The sequence below is a fragment of the Oncorhynchus clarkii genome, chromosome 12 (assembly GCF_045791955.1).
Source record: "Oncorhynchus clarkii lewisi isolate Uvic-CL-2024 chromosome 12, UVic_Ocla_1.0, whole genome shotgun sequence".
Classification (NCBI taxonomy): Eukaryota; Metazoa; Chordata; class Actinopteri; order Salmoniformes; family Salmonidae; genus Oncorhynchus; species Oncorhynchus clarkii.
This window is the reverse complement of record NC_092158.1, coordinates 77,351,722-77,377,653: the sequence shown is the minus strand read 5'-3', so window position 1 is coordinate 77,377,653 and position 25,932 is coordinate 77,351,722. Positions and strand designations below refer to the sequence as shown.

The window sequence follows — 25,932 nt, the reverse complement described above, 5'->3', positions numbered from 1 at the left end:
TGCTAATGATTTTGTTTATGCTCACAAGTTTATACAATAAATGAAATGTGATCACCCTATACTATTCTTACTCGTACGACATTTTAACATCCTCTTCTCTTTGCTCTCCTGCTCGCGGGACGGTGACCCCTGCGCGGGAATGCTTTTCACACCTCTTAACACCCTCGCGACACTAAAGTATTGCACTACTCACCTTCTAAACAATCCATTAGTGGTAAGTGTTGCCCTATTATTTATTTTAAGGCATATATATTTTAATGTGTGTTATATACATTTTATTAGGCATTGTTACCATATGTTGTTGTAGCCCATATTACTTTTTTTTAAATACTAAAAATTAAAAAACGTTCGTTTAACTTAACAATTCATCTTATTGAAAGGAAGCATCATTTGCTAAATGTATTTTCCACACGTTCGGACTTTGTTGAAAAGCAGTCAAGGTCCAAAAATATATTGGCCTGTTTTTTTAGACAACTCACTGCTAGTCAATCACTTTTGCCTTCGGCCTAAAGTCCTACTAAGTTGTTTAAAAAGCTTAACATACATAAACCAAAAGTTAACTGCGGAGAAAGAACAAGATGGCTATTTAATACAGTTTCGTTATGGGCCTAATTTCTGCAGTTTGTAGCCCCGCAGCACCGATTGGCTGAAAGTAGCCTACTAGCCGTCTATTCAAGCAGATAGGCCTAATGTTTAGCAAAAGTAAGTCACATCATTTCAGGATGTCATCTAAAATTTGCAAACTTGTTGCCTTGAAAATGTATCTTGCTTTTCCCATTTTCATGCAATTAACCCTTGAGTGGCAAACCCAAAATGTTTTATCATAAACCCATTATTTGCATGCATATTTGAGACAGAAAGACTAAACAGATATTTGTAATATTTTGAAACAATTTAGTCCTAAGGAACATATTTCTTGTTGCAAGTCATCTTTGTATTGCAGATCATTAAATAATTCACCTTTGTCTTAATTACCTTCATGCCTACATTTGTGGCTTAATCAACTGCCCTAAATGATCCTAAATTAGGTTAGGCCTAAATGAGTATGTATTACTGTGTGTTGCTGCATGAAGAGAGACACATATAATCTATGTCATTATCAGTTGTTATCAGGCATGGTGTTTTGAGTTTAAACATATTCCACTGAAACCTCCATGTAGACATTTTGTGAGGTGGCCTTCCAAACTCTCCTCACCCATCCCCTTCCTCTCCTCTCCTCTCTTCTCCCCTCCTGTCCTCCACTCCCTCCTACTTTCCTCACCCGTCTCCTTTCAACCTCTCCTCACCCCTCCCCTCCTCTAACCTCTCCTCCCCCCTCCCCCCACCCCCCTCCTGTCCTATCCCCTCTTTCTCCCCAGGCCTGGAAAATGAGTTGGAACAGCTGTTCAGGGGATTAAAATCTGATGGAACCACAGTCTGAATAAACAGAAATGTTGGATTTTTTGAAGTAAAGATACACACTCATACAAACAGCCCCATGCACTCCCCAACCACACACACACACACACACACACACACACACACACACACACACACACACACACACACACACACACACACACACACACACACACACACACCAGAACCTTCCGTCCTACGTCCGAATGCGATTAGGCCACTGTGTGGTAATCACTGGATCAGGATCCACATTTTTTAGGCTGAATGGCAATGATGTTTTATACTGATGTTTAAGAGGCACTCGGACAGCACTGACTGTGGTTAATCTATGGAGCAAAAACAAATACCCAAAGTGTAGGGCTCCAAAACACAGAATTTCAGTGGGAAGAAAAGTAGGCTTTCATGACTTTTATAGAATTTCAATGGCGGATATTTTGAATTATAATATTACTGTGCTTGAGTTCAGTTGTGCGGAGAGCAAGCCCCCTGCCCTGCAGTAAAGCCAATCAGAATGATGCAATGAATGTATGTAGTCTGATAGTGCTTTTCTGATTGGTGTGGAATATAGCCATTGGAGTGAGCCAGTAGAATAATAACCCCTGTGTTCCAGACAGCCCAAGTCAGTAATGAATTTAATGGATATGTGAACATTATTATGTTCTCCTCCTCTATCCCTTGTTGAAGGTTGGAGTTACGGTGAAACCGGAGTCCCCCAATGGCCTTGTAGGTGTCTCGTGGCAGCGGGTGGCTCTTTTCCCATCATGTAATGGGGACACCGGCAGGCCACAATGCCAGACGCTCACAAGGACACTGTGTTCCCTTTACTTATTCATTCCTACCAGGCCACCGCCACCACCGGCGGCCTCAAGTCTCCTTTGGTGGTTGGTTGGTGGTTGGTGGAGTTGGCAAATTCAAACAGCCATAAACAATGAGGTGGCAAAGCCCTGGTCTCTGTAATCACAGATATGGGCTGGATGGTGGCTGGTGCTGTTATCTATTCCTCAGGGAGGAGGTACTGTGTCCTGGACCTAGAGATGCCCCGACTTGTTAACATTTAATGAACATATCAAGAATATTTAAAGGACATATCAAGGTTTTGTTGATAAATGTTTTTGGAACATTTTCCATCAGACTTTGTAAGTCCATGATGGGGGCACTGTTGTATCTCCAAAAAATGTCTGTCTATTTTATGTAGAATTCAGTACACTGTGTGATGGGGAAGACAAAGACTGGATGAATTGGATGTATTTTGGCAAGAGGGAATATAGATTTGAATTAAGTACCATGTAGTTTTTATCTCAAGCTGCATGCAGAAAAGCCCAAACCAACTGAGTCTCATTCAGTATCTGCACAGCTGTCCTAGCATCCGTGGAGAATGGATTCCTATTGCTATTGCCATGGGAGTCTCCAGCCAAGAAGAATAGGAGGATATCCAGTGTGTGTGCAGAGAGAGTGGTGTGTGTGTGTGCGCGCGCATGCATGCGCCGCACTGCCGTCTCCACCCTCCTGCCTTTCCCTTCGCTCATGTCACCCCTGGCATGGATTATGCTTTGGCAGAACCCTGGCAATGCCTTTAGCCCCAGTGCGGTTCCGTGGTCGCTGATATGTTGTGCTGTTGCCATGGCTACAGAACGCACACACGCACACACACACACACACAAGCACAAATGACATAATTGAGCTAGAATATACATAGGCACACACAAATACGTCTGTACAATATGGGAGAGAGAAGGGGCTAAAGTGAAAATGTGGCTTTCCCATACAAATCAACAGAGGGAAGGAGGGAAGGATCCCAGCTCTGTAGGAGCTGTGGGCAATAAGGCAGCTGCATGGGATGGACTGACACGTTGGTACAGTATGTGCTTTCCATGATTAGTCATGAATCTAAAGAGTGGAGCACCTATTATCACCTATTATCACCTATTGTCTAATATTTAGACCACTGACTGTGACAACTAGTTTGTCTGGAAGTGAGAGGATATGGTGAGGTTGGTGGTATTTGTGTAAGAGAGGGTGTGGCTGCTTGGGTTTGCAGAGATAGGCATGCCATGGTGTGTTTTGACAGTTAAAAAGGTCTACAGTATGTTGGTCTTATTTCCTTTGCCATTTATTTCTCACCATGCAACATTCTCTCTGTTCTCTACCCATCGCCTGTGGAGTGTTAGTGTGGGAGAGATGATAAGTCCTAGTGTTTTGCCTGATGGGCCCTATCTCAGAGGGCATCGGTGAGATATGCAGACCTCAGCCACTAGCACTCTGTTACACTCCACTAGGTCTGTAGTGGGGTGTAATGGCAGTGTTTGAATTGAAAAGAGCCACGCAATTCAGAATTGAGGGGATTGTATGGAGCTTAACAACACGGAGGGAGTTTGTTCTAGATAGAAATGTAGACTCCTGTGTCCCAAGTCTATCAGTAGTAGTGCTGTAATGGATTTATAAGTGATTTATAAAAGCTGGTGGCTGTGCTCTTAATATCAAATACCTCAAAATGTTTTGGGTTTGTTTGTCTCATACCGAGCATAAACTTCACATCAAGTGTGTGATTGGTAATATGAGAAAGAGCATGAAGATCCATTGTTTTTGCATGTCACAGGTCTCTGCTGCTGCTCATTGACACCCCACTGAAGGTCACTGCAGTAGGGGCCTGTTGTTTGTTATGGAGGTGGGGACAGCAGTCTGGTCACTGACCTCAACTCCCACTGATCTAAATATATAGACCCCTCATTACATTGCTGCTGGATTCATCTGTATGAAATCTGAGATCTATCTGCCCCTCTTCCTCCCTCTTGCTCGCTCTCTCTCCCTACCAGACACAAACACACTCATAACCAAGCATGCACAAGCTCACACAAATATGGCACAATCTTACCTCTGAATCGGTAATATCTCCACATCTATTTCAACACACCCATCCAAAACACACACATACAGTATGCGAGTGAAAACCGACACACATACATGCACATTCAAACCCTCTCAGGCTTTATGCATTATGCATTAATGGACACATACACCGGCAAACACACACGCTCAAACACTTCCCACACCTGCACACACTTAAGCACGAGGCGCAGGTGTGCATTCTTGACTCTCCCTTGTCAGTCTGGTGCCGACCGTCAAAATCACAGCCAGCACCACTAGACCAGAGTGATGATTGGGGAGGTGGTGTTGGTGGGGTGGAGGGGGGCTGTTGTGTTGCCAGCGTACCATGTGTGCCAGCTCCTCGACTGACTCCTAACCCATATGGCACTTCACTCCTTAACCTCCCCCAAATCTGACTGTGGAAACATACTGCATTAGCACTTCTCCCTGCACCTGGCTGTGGCTGAAGAGACAATTATGTACATTAGCAGACAACTGCAAAATACCTCATCTCACAACAATGAATGTGGGGAGTGGTGGTGGTTGGGCGAGGGGGGAAGTTTAGGGTAGTTGTAAAGTGAAGACGTCACCCAATGACGTCACATATTGTTCTCATGTAATGTTGCCATTTTGCAACTCTTTCTGATGATCAGGTGAATCAAGGTGAAAGTTGATTTGTGGGTTTTGGCTCAATTAATGACACTACTTTAATCGTGTTTCCTGTTTGTTATACCTCATTGAGTTAGTGTGTTGAAATATAATCGGTTTTGTTTTTCTAGCCTAGGGTGTGATGAATGCAGCCGTGAGTTGGAACCTGATAACTCTGATCCTGGATAAGATTACCAATCTGAAAATTATCACTTTATAACTAAAAGTGTACATCGAAGTAAACAATATGTTTTGCTTACATATTTTAATCAGGAATGAGAACGATCTACACCGGGTTAAATGGAGCATTTAATGGGTTAAACTTGGAGGGAAGAAGTTTTCCTGTCTTGGGGACGGGTGGTGGAGCATTGCCGTTTGGATGCTAACAAATCCTCAAGTCAAGCTGTAACAAAAGCACTTGTAACCTTATTTCAAGAGCTGAAAAAAAACACAAGGTAAAAGGAAAATTAGAAGTTGGAGAGACAGGGATCATAAACAACAATATCAGTATCTTAGGCTGGCAAGGCTGCACATCTTTTGGTCTCAGTTTCTCCTTTCTTTCTTTCTTTCTTTCTTTCTTTTGTCTTTCTCTCTCTTTCCTTCTCTCTCTCTAGCTCTGTCTGTCTGTCTGTCTACCTGTCTGTCTGTCTGTCGGTCTGTCGGTCTGTCGGTCTGTCGGTCTGTCTGTCTGTCTGTCTGTCTGTCTGTCTGTCTGTCTGTCTGTCTGTCTGTCTGTCTGTCTGTCTGTCTGTCTGTCTCTGTCTCTGTCTCTGTCTCTGTCTCTGTCTCTGTCTCTGTCTCTGTCTCTGTCTCTGTCTCTGTCTCTGTCTCTGTCTCTGTCTCTGTCTCTGTCTCTATCTCGCTCTCGCTCTCTCTGTCTGTTTCTCTGTCACTCTGTCTGTGCTGTTTGGCCACCCGGTCCAGCAAGGATTCGCTATTGCCCTGGGAACAAAGCACTGCAGCTCTCTCCTCAGAGCAGGAAGTTGGGCCCTGGCCAGTGGTGGAAAATCTATACGCATAATATAACATATCTTTACCTTACATGAACTCTGAGGAGGACTAGCAGCTATGAGCAAACACAGAAAGGGTGTGTGTGTGTGTGTCCCCTGAGATTCTTGTGAGGGTCTGCTGGCTGTGGCTGTAGGCCATACTGAGAGTAGTGTGGAGAGCAGGGCAGGGCCCTTGGTAGTAGTCAAACACAAATAACTGCTGCTACTCAATGTGGAAAAGGTATCCACAGTACTCTGAACTGAACTTCACTGTTGGGGCTTTGAAAATGACTTCAAGCCAGAGTGTTGCTTTTGACATGGAAACCTTTCAATTTGAGTGGAAAATTGTATTTTTTAAATGTGCAATACTTTAAGGTTTACGTTAAGTAGGCTACAGCCAGACATTCACGTCACATGAAGTTTATTTCTGTCAAAAATACAGATTGTATGTAACAACAATGCATGAAGAAAAACAAGGTCAAGCCTACATATGTCACCACCAGGTTCAATGGGGGACTTCATGACATCACTGTTGAAGCTCAAGGAACTGTGTCCCAACTCGCACTATGTTTTAACAAAGTGGGAAAAAGCTTCTCCTTCAAACATATGCAGGAGTTTAGAACACCAGCGTTGCTTTGCTCCTTGATCAGCCCTTTCCCATACTTAATAAGACGTCTGCTTGTTTGAGGTATAATTTCTTTTAAAGCACTTTCTCATGTGACCACTCACGATCTGAATGGAGAAACAATGTGCTCTTGTCATGGTCTCAGTTTTTAGTGCTTTGTTGAAAAGAGAATGAGGAAAAAACTACAACCCCTGTCTAAAGTGTCAAGTTTATGTCAGTCTTTTTGGCACAGGATGTCTTGAGAATAACCTTGTAAAACCCAAACACATATCATTATCGTCATCAGTTAAGTTACTTTTTGCCATCTGCAGCATATTATGGGGACTGTCAAGTCTAGACATGATGGACCATCAAATGGTGTTGAATATCTACATCAAATCCCTACACGTTTGTTTTCATTTGTCATGTCATGTCTTTTCCATTACCCAAATAAGGATAGTTCCCGACTTGGAGTTAGGACTCTTGTGGGGACCGCAATTCCCTGTATGTCCCGGTCATGCTACTAAAATGTATGATAAAGTAGGAATGGCTTAGGCGGGTGCAGATGTGTACATTATAGTGGGGTTTTAAGTTAGAGATTTATGTTCATCATCTTCAGACTAGATGGAAGAGCTCCTGACCTAAAGACATGTCTGTAGTTGATCTGCTTTGTAGGATGTGCTTGAGTTAACTGTGTGTGTGTTTGACTGTGTAACCGGGGTCAATGTGCTGCTAACAGCCTAGCTTCCTCCGACTGCCCCATACTGGGTTCGAACCAGTGATCCTCTGCTTCACAACACACGTGACCGCCATTGACAATGCTCCAAAGGGTTGAGCCACTCAAAAGGTTCCAATTTAATGGCTCCTTCCGCGACATTTCAAGCTAGCCGTGGAGTGAGCTTACAGCACGTTCTTAAAGCCGCTACATTTCAAGCTAGCCGTGGAGTGAGCTTACAGCACGTCCTTAAAGCCGCTACATTTCAAGCTAGCCGTGGAGTGAGCTTACAGCACGTCCTTAAAGCCGCAACATTTCAAGCTAGCCGTGGAGTGAGCTTACAGCACGTCCTTAAAGCCGCTACATTTCAAGCTAGCCGTGGAGTGAGCTTACAGCACGTCCTTAAAGCTGCGACATTTCAAGCTAGCCGTGGAGTGAGCTTACAGCACGTTCTTAAAGCCGCTACATTTCAAGCTAGCCGTGGAGTGAGCTTACAGCACGTCCTTAAAGCCGCTACATTTCAAGCTAGCCGTGGAGTGAGCTTACAGCACGTCCTTAAAGCCGCTACATTTCAAGCTAGCCGTGGAGTGAGCTTACAGCACGTCCTTAAAGCCGCGACATTTCAAGCTAGCCGTGGAGTGAGCTTACAGCACGTTCTTAAAGCCGCTACATTTCAAGCTAGCCGTGGAGTGAGCTTACAGCACGTTCTTAAAGCCGCTACATTTCAAGCTAGCCGTGGAGTGAGCTACAGCACATTCTTAAAGCCGCTACATTTGCATAGAACATGTTTGAGCCTGAGTGATTAAAGTATATGTTTCAGTGAGCATTCAAGGGCAATGTGCATCCATCTTTAAAATCTGAAACATTTGCAGCAGCAACTGCTCGAAGTAAAAACAATCATGGAGAAGAGAGTCTGTGTTTGGGCAATACAGTAGGTCGGTTAGCGCTCCAAGCCGTTCTTTTAACCAATGTGATTTGTTAGATCCCCCCCCCCCCCCCCCCCCCCCATCAATCAATACGGTGCATATTTACTGTAACTGAGCTCTATGTATATTTGAGAAAGACTCTTTATAGCCATGGCTGGTTGTATTCTCTCCTTGGAAGCGGAGTGTGATTAAAACAGACAATATAAGCGTATTGTATTTCCTAGGGGACAGGAAGGAATGTGAATGCATCATAACCATATTACTCTAGTTAGGAACTGTTTCTGTTGCCAAGTCAGTGGATACATGGGATACCCTCCCTAACAGTGGCTCTGCACAAACAGACAGAACCCAACCCAACTCCAACCAAAAACAGCCACCAGAAAGATGTCTGCCTCCTCCGAATCCATCTGACATTTTTTGTTGTGAGAGAGAGAAGCATGTCGCTGGTGGGACTTTGGCCGGTACAATCCCTCCACTGTTAAAACAATGCCGCAGTTGTCTTCCATAACCTAATTACTCCCTCCAGGGGGAGAAAGGCAACAGCACAAAATCCCAGAGTTAGGGGTTCTGATCTCCACTCTGAAAGAAAAGGCCTCATTCATTTCCCTCCACCACACAGACGGTCTGTTTTTCATTGGTCTAGGATTGGGTTGAGTTTAATAGTTTAATTACAAACTATCATGATATTGGAGTATAAAAGCTCTGTTTTATTTGGAGTCTGCTCCGTGATCTCTTATGAGAATGAGGAGCACTTTCTGTATTACGCCTGGTAAAACTAGTTGGGGTTTTGATTGAGGTCATTTTAACACATCTGACCTCTTGTCCTATGCCCATAATGTGTTGGAGCTGGAGATTAATCAGGATATCACTGTTATCATGCTCTGATACAGGCAGACAGATACTGTAAAGGCACACAGAACTAACATGTCTTTTAGGTGCAACTTTTCTGTACAGCAGGCTAGGGAAAAAATAAAACATTGTTCCCTCTTTGTTTTTCATCACCTCCATCATGTACTACCACTGGAAGGTTGCTGAAACGTTATTACAGTAATTGAACACAAGGAAGTCTCTACAGGAAGAAGGGAAAGGGATGTGGGCAGTAGCATTTACCAATAGGAAAACAGTGTTCATGTCTCTCACTCCCCACAACATCACCCACCTCCTATTTGATTTATTTGTTTATGCGGACTGAGAAAATCAGAGCTGCCATTGTATGACACATGGCAAGTTTACCATTGGATAGCCTTTTTTGTCAATGTTTATTGCTAACTTAGTCTGCTTAAGGAAGTCTCTGCATTTGGTTATCTGGGGCTTTTCCTTCTACTATGTGGCACAGGCTTATAAACACAGAATAAATGAGTCATCATCTTTACATTCATTGACCAGAAGCCTTTATGAGGATTTCTTTGGTTGACATTGGCATGAATACAATTCATCTGTATATTAGTTCAGCCCTACACAAATTGAGTTTAGTAACATTAGCTTTTTTGCTTAAGTTTTATTTGTTGTCAGTTGGTTCATGTAAATATAAGGGGTATGCTCTGATGCAGTGAGCGCCTACACAGTATGTCCATGTAGGCCTACTCTATGAACAGGCCACACAAGAAGACCAGACAGTGGTGCGTCTCTGTGAGTGTTTCTGTTAGCCTGAGTTGCTTTCCTGTGTGTGTGTGGCTGTGTCCGGCGTGTGTGGACCCCGGCCCTCATTGTCGGCATCCTCAACGTTCTTCCGCTCTAGAGGGGACGGCAGCAGAGGAAGCTTAACTTTGCTGACATGAAGGAGGCTCTTCCTTCAGTCTCTCTACTGGTTGATTAACCCTCTCTGTCTACCTGTCTGGGACTAACCACTGGGACTAACCATGAAGCACGTCTGGGGTTCTTATCTCATGTTTGGTTCACTGCAACAACGACAATGATGACGATAGTACCATTATTACACAGTTACCATTTTTTTCAGATATATAGACATTATGCTTGAACGTAAATCGCATTAATGCACTTTCTTGAACCTCAAAGAGAACATTATTTATTTATTGATTTACATCTATGAAACAAGAAACAAACAAGTCTTGTCTATTAAAATAGCTTCCATACTTTCTCCTGGATGATGAAAGGGAATTGAGTCATTATCACGTCAATGACTGCTAGATAATGGTACCTGTGGGTTATGTGAAGCGGCTCTATTTAATATCATCACATGAATCATTTTCATCTCTTCCCTCCCTCTCTCTCTCCTCCATTTTAACCTCTCTCTCTCTCTTTCTTTCTTTCTTTCTTTCTTTCTTTCTTTCTTTCTTTCTTTCTTTCTTTCTTTCTTTCTTTCTCTCTCTCTCTCTCTCTCTCTCTCTCTCTCTCTCTCTCTCTCTCTCTCTCTCTCTCTCTCTCTCTCTCTCTCTCTCTCTCTCTCTCTCTCTCTCTCTCTCTCTCACACACACACACACACACACACACACACACACACACACACACACACACACACACACACACACACACACACACACTTTCTCTCTTTCTCTGTCTTAGCAGAGGCAGTCCTTTATTGGACCTATTGCAGACACACCTACAGGAGTGTCCATGAGCTGCACCTCTATTAAACATACCCCCATTTGTGTAATTTGCCCTCAGCAGCAGTAAAACAAAGTACAGGGTGTTTTGGCCTTACTCAAGAACCGTGCAGGTGTGACTGACTGCGGATCAGCAGGCCTCATGGAGGACTCGGAAGCAAGAGTCTAATTGCTGGTTCTCAGTTTCCTCATGTGAGAGAGAATGGTAGAGAGATAGAAACATAGAGACAGAGGGGGGAGAGAAGGGCACAGACATGGAGGGTGAGACAGTGGGGGTTGTGAGTTTGGGATGGCGGCAAAGCATTTGCATAAAGGACAGGGCAGTGTGCCCGGCTGTGGAAAGGGTTGGCATCACGCCTCACCGACTGGCAGAGGGAAGACTGAAGAGAGAGAGAAAAAAATTAGAGATGGAGAAAGACAGAGGGGGGGGGGGGGGGTAAATTTAGTCAATAGTGCATCCCTTGTTCAGAAAGAGGAGGGCCCTGGCTGTTGGCAGGAGAGCTGGATAAATCTCTAGTTTGATTGTGTGCTAGATTGCCCCTTTATTTCTTTGATTGCAAAGCGTTCAACACTCTGCAAGAATAGTGTGCTTCCCTGTTTGTGCATGTGTGAGTTTTTTGTTCAAGCCATGATTGTCTCCTCACATGTTTCTCAGTCTATACTTATATGTAATCAGTACATCTTGCAATTTAGAGTGGCTTGTAAAATGCTAACTCTTCCTAACCCTAAAGCACATTATTAGTAAGCTGTATTATCCTCCATGGGTTCACAGCAGACCCTGGTCCAGACAGTTCTACTGCCTTACCCATACCTAGCCAATGCAATACTAAATGCTAATTTACTGCATAGGCATTAATATATCCTCAAGACAAATGGACCACAGAACAGAGAAGGAGACCGAGCCATTTGCTGGTGGCCTCTCCCTGCCCTCCAATCAAAACACACCCAGTCAAAAGTGGACTCCGCCCCCACAGACAACACTCCACGGGTCTGGCTCAATCAGAGAGGACCCCAGAGTCACAATGCTGCAGCCGCACTGGCTGCACTACTGATGATGTCATAATAGTAGAGCGTGAAAGGGACGATTATCTAGAATGGGCTTGTTATTTCTGTCCCTGGGTATGACTAGCTTGTTACCCATAAAGCCTGTAGTTACGACGGAGACTGTAATGATGCGTCATACTGTACTCTCGGGGCATATGTGTTTTTTAATTACTAGACATCCCTTTGATTTCTTATCCTGCACTGTTTGAAAGTGGAATAAAGCCCTTTAGCTTAGTTAAGCAGCAAGTTAACACATGAATGTGAGATCCCTCTTTTCATGTAGTGTTGAGATTCTGAATCAAAAGGACATGTAGTGGGTTCTTTTTAGACTGTGGAACGTTGTTCAGATCTCTGAGCTCTGGAATGAGTCACAATGCTCATACAAATTAAAGTTCTCCCAACTACATGAATTGGGCCATAGAGATAACAGTAGGCAATGTGCTATGAATTAAATCAGGCCCTATCAAGTTAAAAAAAAATACTTTAGATTTCTGAAAACAACATTGCTTTTTGTGACGGACATATTCAGTGAGCTGCCAAGTAAATTGTCATTAGCCATATATTTTAGCCTCGCAGACCATCGTTTGTGGGATTGTTACCAGGGTTTAAGGAGATGAATTGAGATTTAATTGGTGAATGGAACTGTGGACGTTATTTTCTGTGATGAATACATTTCAATTTTAATTCACAACGCCAGAACTGATTGCTAAACAGTCCTTCCTTTAGTGTAATCATGTCCTCCAGAGGTTCAGTGTTTCTTAATGGAGGTCGACAGACGCTGGGTAGCTGCGGCCCATCGACGGCTCTCTGAGGAGATAAACATGTTGTCTGGTGCAGAGTCAGCCAGCCTGTCACAGCACGGCGAGCCGCCAGCACCGTCACTGAAAGCAGGGCGGTGGTTTCCCTATTCAACTAAACATTCTTTCTAGACAGCGGCGTGGGGCTAGGGGGAAGAGGAGGAACGGAAGAGGAGGGGGGGAGGGCATGTGATGAGGTTCAAGTGGAAACCTCAAGTGCTACTACTGCTACCCTCATGAAGGCAGACCTTGTGGTGATATGCCTTGTCCTCTGTACAGTAGCCTTCTCACCTGTTTTAAAGGGTCTACTCACTAGTATGACATCATTAGCCATCATCAGTATTGTTCTCTATGTAAACATACTCATGTGTTGCTAAATTTGTTTAAAATATTTTCCTGCACACCCTGTCAATAATATCCCATCGTTTCTCTGGAACACGAAACAAGTTTCAGCCTGCGTTATAACTAAAGGCAGAATAATATCAATTTGATATCTCTGTACACCATTACAAAAACAAAATGGTTTAGATCATTGGGTTCACCTGGATCTCAATGTTTTCAGAAAGGTTTCAGGTCTTGACATGGCAAATGTTTTAATGTTAATTCAGGCCGGTGCTGTTTGCTTAATGATCCTTGGCTTGATTTGTTCTTTAAAGCTCAAGATAAATCTTCTGGGGAGTCTATTGGAACCATACCTCGATATCTAACACCGCCTCATGAGTACTCCAGTCAACTATGTGGTAGTGCAGTGTGATATAGATGTCAGTGGTACTGTGGAGTGGGATGGGGAGAGGAGAGGTGGTGGTAGTACTAGCCCCTGCAGCAGCGTGGCGTGGCTGTGAGGTGACGACCCTGCGTGGGGCTGGAATGTGCCGTTCGTGCCTCCCTCTGATGGCTCCCCGGCCAACCCTGGGCCTGTGAGCACGCAGCACCACAAATTGCTTGCAGATTTTTCACACATAGTAACGCGCTGGTTTGTAAACTGAGATAATTACAACGAACGCTAGCGCTGCGCTTCAAAAGCCTTTACACATCACTTGCTTGCCCACAGAGAGAGTAAGATTGTGGGGAGGGTTTAGCTTTTTTTCCCTTTAGGTCGAATTTTCACTCTCTCCTTATTTTTCTGGTTTAATGGTTAACAGAATTGTTTACGCTGATTACAATGGAGAGTTACGAGGCTGGCACTGTACTCTCACTGTAGCCTACACTAATCACAATGGAAAACACTGGAGGTAAATGGGGGGCTCAGTAGAGCTTTAGCCTATGTCCTCAATCCCGACAGAAATAGATATTAACCCAGATGCGACAGCTGATAGTGAGGTATTGGGAGGTGAATGGATGGCACTGGTACTTACAGACATGAATGTGTTAAAACAGAGGATTGACAGGACTTCGGAGGAGATCAACAGGAAAGTAGGGGTGTGGGTGCGTGGGAGAACGTGCTGACTGACAGTGTGCCAGTGTCACTGTTGGCATATGCAGCCTTTGTCCCTTACTCACCTGCACCCTCAGAGCCATGTAGAGACTGAACCCAAGGAGGGCATGCCAACGGGGGAAGGGGCAGACCAGACTGACACGCTTACCTGTGGCAGAAGCCAGGCAAGGACACACACCTACTACCCTCTGTGAATGGCAAAGCCTGTATGAATGGCAACTTGAGTGTATATGCCACTTTATTTATATGACGTTCATGTCTGTGGATGTGTTGGTCATTTAGGGTCTATATGTTACATGTACGTAACGGCCCTAATGGGCCGTTCTGGCTCTGACAAGGCTTACTTACTTACTACTTAGGTTACATGTACATATTTGCACATAAGTCTGTGCACATAATTTGGATGTCCCTGAAGTGATGGTGTGTTAGTACACTGGCATGCCTACTTGCCTGGGCTGGCATGGCATCCCCCTGCGGCCATGTGTCTCTCACTCACCCAGGAGCTGCTGCATGTGTCTGCCTGGCCTGGCTGACTAAGCCTCCACTGCCGCCCACCCTACCTCTTCTACTCTGTGTGGCCCGGCAGGGTCAGGGTCTGCCAGCATCCAGGGTCAGGGACACTCAGCTGGTCAGGGGAGGACAGCAGTGAGCCACACCAGGCCCACATCTCTCTAATGAAGAGACAGGCTCTCAGGTTATCCAGACAGACCATGGCATAATTGGTCTAATGAGATGAGAATGAGGCCTGTGCTGCTCAGGTATCTTTCTACCATGGTTAATGGATTGTCTGGTTGTCTGACGGAAGACTAAGTTGTTGTTTGTATGGTCAGAAACATTTCATTTTCATTTTTATGCATCATCATTGATCCTAGACAATAATGTATTCTGTTGTAAAATGTGTAATACTGCAATGCATCTATTATCAAAATATAGACCTATTCGCCTAATGTTGTTAAAGTATTCAGTTGAATTGTACATTTTTGAAAATGATTTAGAAATGTCATATACAAATGCATTTTGGGCAGTATTTTAGGGTCCGCCACTCCTTCGTCAGACGCAATTCTCCTTGGAAAGCCTATTAATTTTAAGCAAGACCATTGTGAAATGATGGCATAGAACACAGTAACGGAAAGTTGATGATTGCATTTTTACCACAATGTTTTATAGAGATTGCAATCGATTTCCTTTACTCTGCTATTGACCTATCCCACTGTGCAAAATCTGGTTGAAAATCTGGTTGAATCAACGTTGTTTCTACGTCCTTTCAATAAAATAATGAATTCAATGTGATGACGTTGAATCAACGTGGAAAACTGATTGGATTTGCAAAAAGTAATCAACGTCAGGGAATTTCATATTTTTTACACCCAACTTTTACCCTATATTTTTGGGGGGTTTAATAGAGAATTCACGTACTCAACCAAATGTAATTTAAAATTAGACGTTGAACTGACGTCTGTGGCCAGTGGGATGGGCCTGCCTGAAGTATGAGACAACCGCATATCTTATCTGGCCTTGACCTTAGTCAAGTGTCCATTTATAATGTTGGATAATGAGCCCGATATTGCTATTGAAAACACAGATACACTGTTTAATTTCATTGTTTGATTACCTTTATGAATTTGTATTATTCACATGTCGCTAAGGCAGGATCACTGATAGGCTACCTGCCCCTTCTGTAAATGCTTTTAACGTAGAGTCCCTCCCCGTCGTCAACTCTGCTAATGGCCGTCTCTAAAGTAGCAGAGGTGTTCATTGGAGACCTCTCCATACCACTCTCAAGTTGTGAGAGAAAAACAAACGTTGTGTTTCAAGTGGATGATTCACCATATAGGTATCCAGCAAGTAATGACAATGACACCACTCGTCTGTCCTCAAAGTTAGAGAATAGGCTGCTGCAAACTGTTTGTGCTCACCTCTGCTCTGCGTACAGGGACTCGCACGCCCTGTGGAACAAATCACCCCTTGACATCGCTGTCCATGTTTCCCTAAAGCTAACGAATAAAACCCTTTCTGTATCCGATGCTCACAAACGATATCCAAGTAGGCCTAATAAATGTTTTAAAAGACAAATGGATGGTTGTCAAACGCGTACATTCGCAAAGGTTTAATTTCACTGTAGTTTACTCAACGTTGTGCTGCCTGCACTCACTCTATTCGTTTTCAAAGAACGTTTCATTGCTGTCTTGGTGTAGGTTTGCACTAAATCAGACAATACAAAAAAACGTCTTAACGGCTTAAAGGCTTATTTGAAACTTGTTCAATTGACACTTTTTGTTGGAGTTAATTGGAAAGGAGTGCTTAGAGGAGATGTGAGTGTTTTACTCCCTTTCCCCTAGTCTTGGATATATTGTTTTAAGAACATTTACAAGAAGTTCACTGCAGATAATGATTATACAAAAGCAAATTCCACATTATGTCGCTGAACAAATTCTTTAAATGTTTATGCTAATGAAGTTTCTCTTCAGGTCCGTACAAAATTGGGTGAAAATGGGGTGTAAACCTCATTTACATTTGTATTGAAGTTCTGTTATTCTGTTATTGTTAATATTTTGTCACCATAGATTATGCTCATTTGCACACACTGTATATAGACTTTTCTATTGTGTTATTGATTGTATGTTTATTTATTCCATGTGTTGTTTGTGTCGCACTGCTTTGCTTTATCTTGGCCAGGTCGCAGTTGAAAATGAGGACTTGTTCTCAACTGGCCTACCTGGTTAAATAAAGGTGAAAAAAAATGCTTAACTCATAAAAAAATGCGGATTTGAAGATAACAGCGGAAAAAAGGTTTAGATTTTGAAAAGTGATATGAGTATAAATGATATATTTTAGTTATGCTATAAAGGAGCACATTCTGGGATTTTAAAGGTGTTAGTTGGTTTTTTCGATTATTAGCCTTTATCTTTTAAATTTCCCGCTGTATGAAGAAATCAAAATCGAAAACATTTGTTGAAAACACAAGGACTCTTTTTATTATTTTACAACAAATGATTTCATTACCTCCATATTCATTACTTCCATACCTCCATATCATATCCCTAAACCTAAAGGTTTTTCTCTGCCAGTGAATTTGCTGAATATGTTCATATCAACGAAAGTCGCACACTTAGTCTAGACATAGGCTTATACATTTCCTAAGCATTTATACTTATGAATTTCCGTATCAAAATTAAATCAAATCAAATGTTATTGGTCGCCTAGACATATTTAGCAGATGTATTGCAAGTGTAGCGAAATGCTTGTGTTACTAGCTCCAACAGTGCAGTACTATCTAACAATTCACAATACACACAAATCTAAAAGTAAAATAATGGAATTTAGAAATATCTAAATTTTAAGAACAGCAATGTCGGAGTGGCATTGACGAGAATACAGTAGAATACAGTAAATACATATGCAATGAGTAAAACAGTATGTAAACATTATTAAAGTGACCAGTGTTCCATTATTAAAGTGACCAGTAGAGTACAGGTGCTGGCGTTCCTCAAAATAAGTGAAATGTACAAGCAACACACTTTAAAACAACTTTCTGGATTAAACTTCGGAATACTTATCCAAAGTAGGCCTACTGATGTATGAAGAAAATAGACAAGAAATTGGAAAAACTGACACATAGTCCTGACCTAACTAAAACATCATAGAAACTCCCAATCCATGTAGAAAGCCTATATTCTGTCTGAAATAAAACCAGGCATATGTTTTTTTTTAATGAAAAAAATGTACCCTAATTTATACAGCAGTCTAATTTATCCAATCCTGAGTTCAATGTTTCCTGATTTTCCATATAGACTTGTGTAGACCTTCTTTTAAAATGCCAGTGAAAGAGTTCGTCTGCACTTGGCAGGTCTCCTTCTGTCATCCAGACGCAAAATGAATCGAGAAATACAAGTCCAAAAGTGTTTCTCCATGGATGTAGTCACGTTGAACATTTTCTGTTATGTTAATATAATACACATTGTTTTATTTGTTTAAATGAAACACTTTATTTTTGTATAAATTGCATGTTTAACTTGTATGAGGCAACAGGTAGAGTTGCCTATAACACGTGCTATGTGAGTGCAGACTCTTCGCCTCTGCTAAAATATTATATTCGCACAACTTGGAACTAAAGTTTTTGAGTAGGTTAATGGGCTACATTTGGTGTCTATGCTATTGATTAACATGTTTTATGTCAGGTTTTTGAATAGGGCTAAATATATAGGCAATTGCTCTCCCATGAAAGGGCACATGTCCCAATCAATATTCTCTTGAATTAACAAATCAACACATTTCAACTGGCCTATAAGCACACTGAAGTATTTGCATACACTATTCCCAACACTTACAGGGGTAAATATAGTTTACTAATGAGTTTGGCCATTCAAGAGATTTTCCATCCGTGAATTAATCACTTTCTATACAGCCTAGGCAAGGCCTAGGCCTAGGCCTATACATATTTATGCAACCAATTGTATTGTAACATTTAGTCGATTTTAGCCTGCCAGTTTGGATTTTTAGCTACATTTATTTGTAGGTGTTTGGGTTTATTCTGCTATTATTAATTGAAACTGGATTTTACTGACGGTGACAAAGTGGCACAAATGGCTTGCTGGCGGGAGTGCCAACCAGTCTTTCCAACTCCTTCATTTCCATCGTCCTCTTGGCAGACTCCAATGATGATGTCTTCACTCTTTAAGCATTAATATCGTAAGTGCCGCGTGAGGAAAAAACAGTGGCAGCATATTTAATTGTCTTGGCCAAAGTCTCAACTTCACTACTTTTAATGAGTTTGAAATGTTTTTCAATAGGCTAGATCATCATATTTTGAAATGTAGTCTACTGTGAATATGTGAAATCACTATAGTGGCATTTGGCCTATATCATACCATGGCCTGTCCGCTTGTTGTAACACAAGGCATCGTGGTGTGGTTAGTTAAGAGTTCACACTGGTCTGTAGGCCTGATGTTTTTCGCGGTCTTTTAGGAACAGTCACGAGCAGCAGGTCTAGGTGGGGTCAAATCTTCGTTGGATGAGAGCGCGCACAGCATGTTTCTGCTTCCTGTCAGTCCAGACATGTTATTGGAAATGATGACAAATAAATTAAATGAGAACACAAAGGTAACCATGTGAGACACTGGTTGAAAATAGCAATAAAAATGTCAGGGCTAGCTCAAGCAATTCAGCAGGTAGCCTGAGAGGAGCCATTTAGACGTTATTTGATTGAGTAAATAAATGTAGGCCAATCATGTAAATGAACGAAAATGTCTGTATGATAACACATTTAGCAATTATTGATATCCATAGACTGTACCTTGGCTCATTGGAGAATGTAACATGGTGCCAATGTGAAGGCAGAGGCCTATGCCCTAAGGTTTCAAATGGGTACAATTGTCCTTATTTTAGCGCCACATAAACGTAATACTTCCAGATCAACTGTAATGTCAATACAATTGTAAAACACAAGTTCTCCCCTTTCCAACAAAATCAATTACATGACCTAAACACTGCCTGTTTCTGCATAATTCAAGCAGGCAATGAGAGCGTGATAATAAGAAGAAGAGATGTTGTGTGGGAAAATTGCTTTTTTTCACTCGATCTGTCCAACTTATCACCTTATCTCCTCTAAAATGAAAATAAAACACTATAAAGAGTTTATATAATGTGTCATTGCATACCTATTTGAAGGTTTGTGTCGAATTTGAATCAGGTTTTTAGGGCGGCTCTAAAGTGATCTTAGAAGTAAACAGGGGCTTTGATGATTGCATGCAATGATAACGCAAAAAAATACCCTTACCCGTCACTGTCCATTTCTGGTTTTTAAAGGATGAGAGAAGTGCTACACCTGGTGGAGAGAGATTGTAAGACAGAAATAGTTGCTTTATGCGTGTTGTAAATTACGACATGACACGTCTAGATGTAATGGAAGGTACGTTTTTTCAACTTTTCTCCAATACTATAGAGTAGAGGTCGACCGATTAATCAGAATGGACGATTAATTAGGGACGATTTCAAGTTTTCATAACAATCGGAAATCTGTATTTTTGGGCGTCGATTTTTTATTATTTATTTATTTTTTAAATATACCTTTATTTAACTAGGCAAGTCAGTTAAGAACACATTCTTATTTTCAATGACGGCCTAGGAACGGTGGGTTAACTGCCTAGTTCAGGGGCAGAATAACAGATTTTCACCTTGTCAGCTCGGGGGAACCAATCTTGCAACCTTAGAGTTAACTTGTCCAACGCAATAACGACCTGCCTCTCTCTCGTTGCACACAACAAGGAGTTGTTACGCGAATGCAGTAAGCCAAGGTAAGTGGCTAGCTAGCATTAAAGTTATCTTATAAAAAACAATCAATCATAATCACTAGTTAACTACACATGGTTGATGATATTACTAGATATTATCTAGCGTGTCCTGCGTTGCATATAATCTGACTGAGCATACAAGCATACAAGTATCTAAGTATCTGACTGAGTGGTGGTAGGCAGAAGCAGGCGCATAAACATTCATTCAAACAGCACTTTCGTGTGTTTTGCCTGCAGCTCTTCGTTGTGCGTCAAGCATTGCGCTGTTTATGACTTCAAGCCTATCAACTCCTGAGATGAGGCTGGTGTAACCGAAGTGAAATGGCTAGCTAGTTAGCGCGCGCTAATAGCGTTTCAAACATCACTCGCTCTGAGCCTTCTAGTAGTTGTTCCCCTTGCTCTGTATGGGTAGCGCTGCTTCGATGGTGGCTGTTGTCGTTGTGTTGCTGGTTCGAGCCCAGGTAGGAGCGAGGAGAGGGACGGAAGCTATACTGTTACACTGGTAATACTAAAGTGCCTATAAGAACATCCAATAGTCAAAGGTTAATGAAATACAAATGGTATAGAGGGAAATAGTTCTATAATTCATATAATAACTACAACCTAAAGCTTCTTACCTGGGAATATTGAAGACTCATGTTAAAAGGAACCACCAGCTTTCATATGTTCTCATGTTCTGAGCAAGGAACTGAAATGTTAGCTTTCTTACATAGCACATATTGCACTTTTACTTTCTTCTCCAACACTTTGTTTTCGCATTATTTAAACCAAGTTTCATTATTTACTTGAGGCAAAATTGATTTTATTGATGTATTATATTAAGTAAAAATAAGTGTTAATTCAGTATTGTTGTAATTGTCATTATTACAAATACATTAAAAAAAATAATCCGATTAATCGGTATTGTCTTTTTTGGTCCTCCAATAATCGGTATTGGTATCGGCGTTGAAAAATCATAATCGGTCGACCTCTACTATAGAGCCATTACCATGTCGATCAACGCTTGAATAGAAACCTAGTTCGCCCCCGATTTTGAAGTCAACACAGTCACTACAGTCCCATTAGTTTCCTTTGTAGCCTCGTTTGAATGTTGCGGTTGCGCACATTTGTACGGAATGGGGTGAGTTGGCAATTTCTCGCATGGAATAGCCTTTATTTCTCAGAACAAGAATAGACTGATGAGTTTCAGAAGAAAGGTCTTTGTTTCTGGCCATTTTGAGCCTGTAATCGGGAGTTGTTGAGAGTAGTCTTCTCTTTTCAGCAGTAGGTATTTGTTTTCCAAACTGAACACTATTCCTGCGATTGTATTTTGAAATGTGCAAAAGGCAAACCAACAGCCGCAACCAGCCATATAAATATAATACATATATGGCTGTTCTCATTCAAGTGATTGCTAATTTTTCCACGAGTTTAACAGTCAAATTGCCAGAGTAAGAGGTTCCGAAACCCTTCTATGTCTATGGCCACAATGCAGCAAGCTGCATATTTGGCACGCATGCTGCACAAACTGCGACCTTCCCGATTGTAGACATACAGAAAACTGCCAAAATAATGGAAATGATTGAGTAAATGAGGGATACAAAGTATATGTTATGGTGTGCAGTGCATTTTCCTGGCATGGTTTAGGTCCACTTGTAGAATCTATCCCAAAGCGCATTGAAACTGTTCTGGCAACTCTTTGTGGCCTAACACCCTTTTAAGACATGTTATGTTGGTGTTTCCTTTATTTTGGCAGTTACCTGTATGTGCTTGTGATAACACTTTATACACTGTTATTTTTTTAGAAACTATTGATCCTCTGTGGCTAAATTATGCTCTCTGGTGTATTTTGAATATTGAGAGTGGACCCAGCCCCTGACTCATACACTTGACCAGTCACATGTATTTATTATGCAGTTTATTTGTAATTTTTTTACTAATCAGTTACCCAATCAAGTCAGGGCCCCCCAGTTACCCACGTGGGCCCCCTACGTGCTGTGATTGATTTATTTTGAAGATATACCATAAATCACCAACACAGATTTGCGCTGCCTACTTTATCAAGAGTCTGAAAATAGGACTTGCTTATTTTTTATAGAGAGGTGAGGTAGGCTGCAGTTTTCAAAATTGCGCTACTAAAGAGAGAAATGCATTTGGAGCAGTAGCTGGCTGGCATAATTGATTATTGAATAACAAAACAAGAGATGGAGATACTGAAGATATGTAGGAAAGGAATATAGCTAATTACTGAGGGTTTATTTGTTGTTGTATGTGGGTAGGTAGGAGATCATCATTGAAACAGAGCACTGCTGACAATGAAGGTTGTACACCTTAAAGGACAAGTGCAGTAAAAAAATAATCAGTGTTTTATATGTATTTCCACAATATGTGGAATAATACTGTGAAATTGTGAAAATAATGATAATGCCCTTTTAAGTGTAAGAACTGTTTGGTGAGATAGAGTTTTGGCCTGCAATGTGACATCACCTGGCGGTAAATTAGTTAATAGTCCAATAACAAAACTACTAGGCACAGACGTCAACTCAACGTCTATTCCACGTTGGTTCAACATAATTTCATTCAAATGGAATGGCAACAATGTTGATTCAAGCAGTGTGTGCCCAGTGTGAAGACAGTTACAAACCTCTCTGCCAATAATAGCTAGTTTTCAGTTTTCCGCTCCTCACTCGCAGGCAGACCTAGCAAAATTATTGCATGAGAAATTGCTCTTTGCTAAGAAGCAATTAAAAAATATATATTTTTACCATTTTAATTGAAAACAATCACAGTAATGTACTTTATATAATATTGAGATAAAAACGGCTTCATTGGACCTTGAAAACCACATCACAGTTTTGAATGTGGGATATTTGCATGATTGAATTGTATCTGCTGTAGTGCTTCATAGGATGATTATGGTTTTAACAAACATTTGCAGGTAGTCTAATTTGCTTAGGTCCCTGTACTGGAAACCACTCCTTTCTTTCATGAAGGTCTAAACCGTTATTGTCTTGATTTCCAGATAGTGTCTCATCTTTTGTTCTCCCTGTATCAATATCCTGTTATTTTTGTGTGTGTGAGTCTTTGTATTTTATGCACGTATGCAGGTACATTTGCTCACCACTCTCTCTCTCTGTCCCTCTCTCTCGCTCTTTCTCTCTCTCGCTCTGTCTCTCTCTCTCTCTCTCTCTCTCTCTCTCTCTCGCACACAGACTCAGACACAGACTCACACACACTCACCCTATAAAGTATGTGTATCTTCAATTGAAATGTTCCTCTTATTTTAATGTCAGTTTTGTCTGTCTTTTGTTAGATGCTCATCGTGTTCTGCAACAATGGGTATTAGAGAAAGCAACAGAAATTGAACAGAAACCCAGGGATATATTGTCCTTTATTGTGCATTGTGACAGTTGATGGGTGTGAGCCAGACCATCTTGAAGCCAACTACTAAATGCTGGTGTGATGCTGTCTTCATCATTCTAAGATTAAGCAGAAATAGTGCATGATACTGCAGCATATTAACTAGAGATTAGATTATATCGGTAGTACAGAGTGAGCGTGCACTAATACAAATGTGTTTTACATCATCTTTGTTGCAAATGGTGGACCAGAAATAGAGACGTTCTTCCATTTTACGGCAATTACGAACCCTGCAAACTCAACCCAAAGAACAATAAGACATCCACTTATTCAGACCGTTACAGATGCCTCTGCAAACTGTCCAGCAATTGTAGAAGAAAGAGATGCATCATGGAGGCAAGGCTCTCATTATTAGTCACAAACATTGACGACACAGCCATTGGAGGCTTTTGAGAAATCAAGCTCAATGATTTATCTGCAGACTCTCCTGTTTTTGGACTGGTGTTGATGAGATTGGGCTGAAAGCGCCATAGCGACAGTTGTACCGGAACAGTACCCATTTCCCACAATTGTATTTCTCGTTTGCCTATTCGATATGTTGGTGTTCCTCCTTTTACCCTCCGTAAGACATGCAGTGTACTGTATATGCTTTGGTTTTAAAGCACCCAGCGTTACATTGATGCATCTTCTCTCAGGGTGGGAAAAAGGGTGGGTTTGTTTCCCCCTCTTTGTTCCTGTGGTAAATCCAAGACCAGCTGCCGGTTGTGGGGTCTGGTGGGATTTTGGAGCTGTGTGTTTTCTCTTGCCATCCTGTGCCAAGGTGGCGTTACGCAAGCAGAAAGAGAGGGTGGGGGTAGTGAGATGAGGCAATGGCGGCCATACTGGAGATGGAAGCAGACTGAAGGTAGCTAGGATTGGTGTACGAGAAATACATGTCCCCTGAACTTTGCCTATGTGTCAGATAGGAACTTGGCGATTTGGCAAAGTGTGCACTGTCGGACAGGACTGCGTACACTCGTTCTCTCCCGCTCTCCCTCTCTCGCTCTCCCTCTCTCATTCTCTCTCCGGCTCTCTCCCTCTCTTTGCCACTAACCCCCCCTCCTTTCTCCTTTCCCTCCCTTTCAGCTCTTGAAGCTAACGCATTGGCTGGGCTACAGGCATCTTGTTGCCAAATAGGTGGGCCCTACTCGTGTTGGCAAAGGCTCAAGCAATGGTTAGGGAAAGAACGCGGAGAGGACGAGAGACGGCGAGAGAGAAACAGAGAGAGAAAGAGAGAGAGTTGGAGAGAAAAGGGGAAAAAAGAAGCAGCACTCGGCTTTGCCAGCGGTCGTACGCGCTCGTCCAACATTGATTCGGTTCTCTCCTTTTTTTCCTATTCTGTGCTCTGCACTCCCCAGCCCCCCCGCCTGTGTGTGTCTCTCTGAGTCGTACACGGGGCCCACAGATCTGAGCAAACACCACTACCAATTACGCTTTGCCAAGGATTTTTTTTTGCTTTATTTCCTCCTTTTTTGGGGGGGAAGCGCAAAAGAAGAGTGTTTATTTTAAATGTGTCTATTCCAGTTGTTATATTTAGATATTTTTTGTTCTTAAATACCATTCACTATTTCTTTTTATTTTTTTAACCATATTTCCATTATTTCTCAATGTTAGTTTTCTTCTCTTTAAATTGGGGTATTTTGTCTTTCCGTCCCAGATTTAACCAGCGATCCTTTGCGGCATTACGCTGTGACCCCCAGAACACCCGGGGGGGTATCTTGTTTTGTTTAACTTTGTTCCACTGCTTACTGTGGACAACTGGAGATTCCTGAGATCTTCTGCTAATTATCTTTTTTACCCTCAAGTTTTTTCATCTGCACATTTTTTGCACCCTGTTAAACCAGCACTTTCTGTACATTTGTGAGTGCGGGGAAAAAAGTGGTGTTGGAGAATTCTTTTTCATTTTGAACGTTGTGCCAAATTTATGATGAGAGTGCAAAATGGTAACTACCAGACCGTCTGTCTTCCTCTTGCAGTGTGCTTTTGTGGTGATTTCTGTCCTCTTTCAATTTGTTGTTGAAATGTGAGTCTGGTTAGACTTCTTTTGCATGGCAGCAGGAGAGATAGGACATGGTATGGCAGATCTTTTAGCAGCACATTTTAACAGTGGTCTTGTGGCGGCTAAGATTGGCGGTGAACGACCGGTGTGTGGCAACCCTGGCACAGGAACTCTATGGCGAGATCTAGGCATTGTCGCTGAGCGATGTGTAGTGAAGGTATTATGGTATAGCTGAATAACTTCTCCTTCACAGTGGATGTAAAAAAAAAGAAGAAGTGTT

General features: G+C 42.0%; 1 protein-coding gene across 21 annotated transcripts in view; it reads left to right on the top strand.

Moving 5' to 3' along the window:
- LOC139421362 (nuclear factor 1 X-type) overlaps positions 1–25,932 on the top strand; it is a 122,337-nt gene that overhangs the window by 15,216 nt on the left and 81,189 nt on the right. For 8 of the 21 annotated variants that reach the window (XM_071172184.1, XM_071172174.1, XM_071172177.1 and 5 more), the window contains one exon: positions 179–214. The exons of 10 other annotated variants lie outside the window; for them this stretch is intronic. In XM_071172184.1, coding sequence (XP_071028285.1) covers positions 179–214 — 36 coding nt within the window. Of the gene's footprint in view, positions 1–178; positions 215–24,803; positions 25,597–25,932 lie in introns of those variants that run through there. 3 more of the 21 variants (XM_071172181.1, XM_071172168.1, XM_071172178.1) reach the window with 2 other exon arrangements.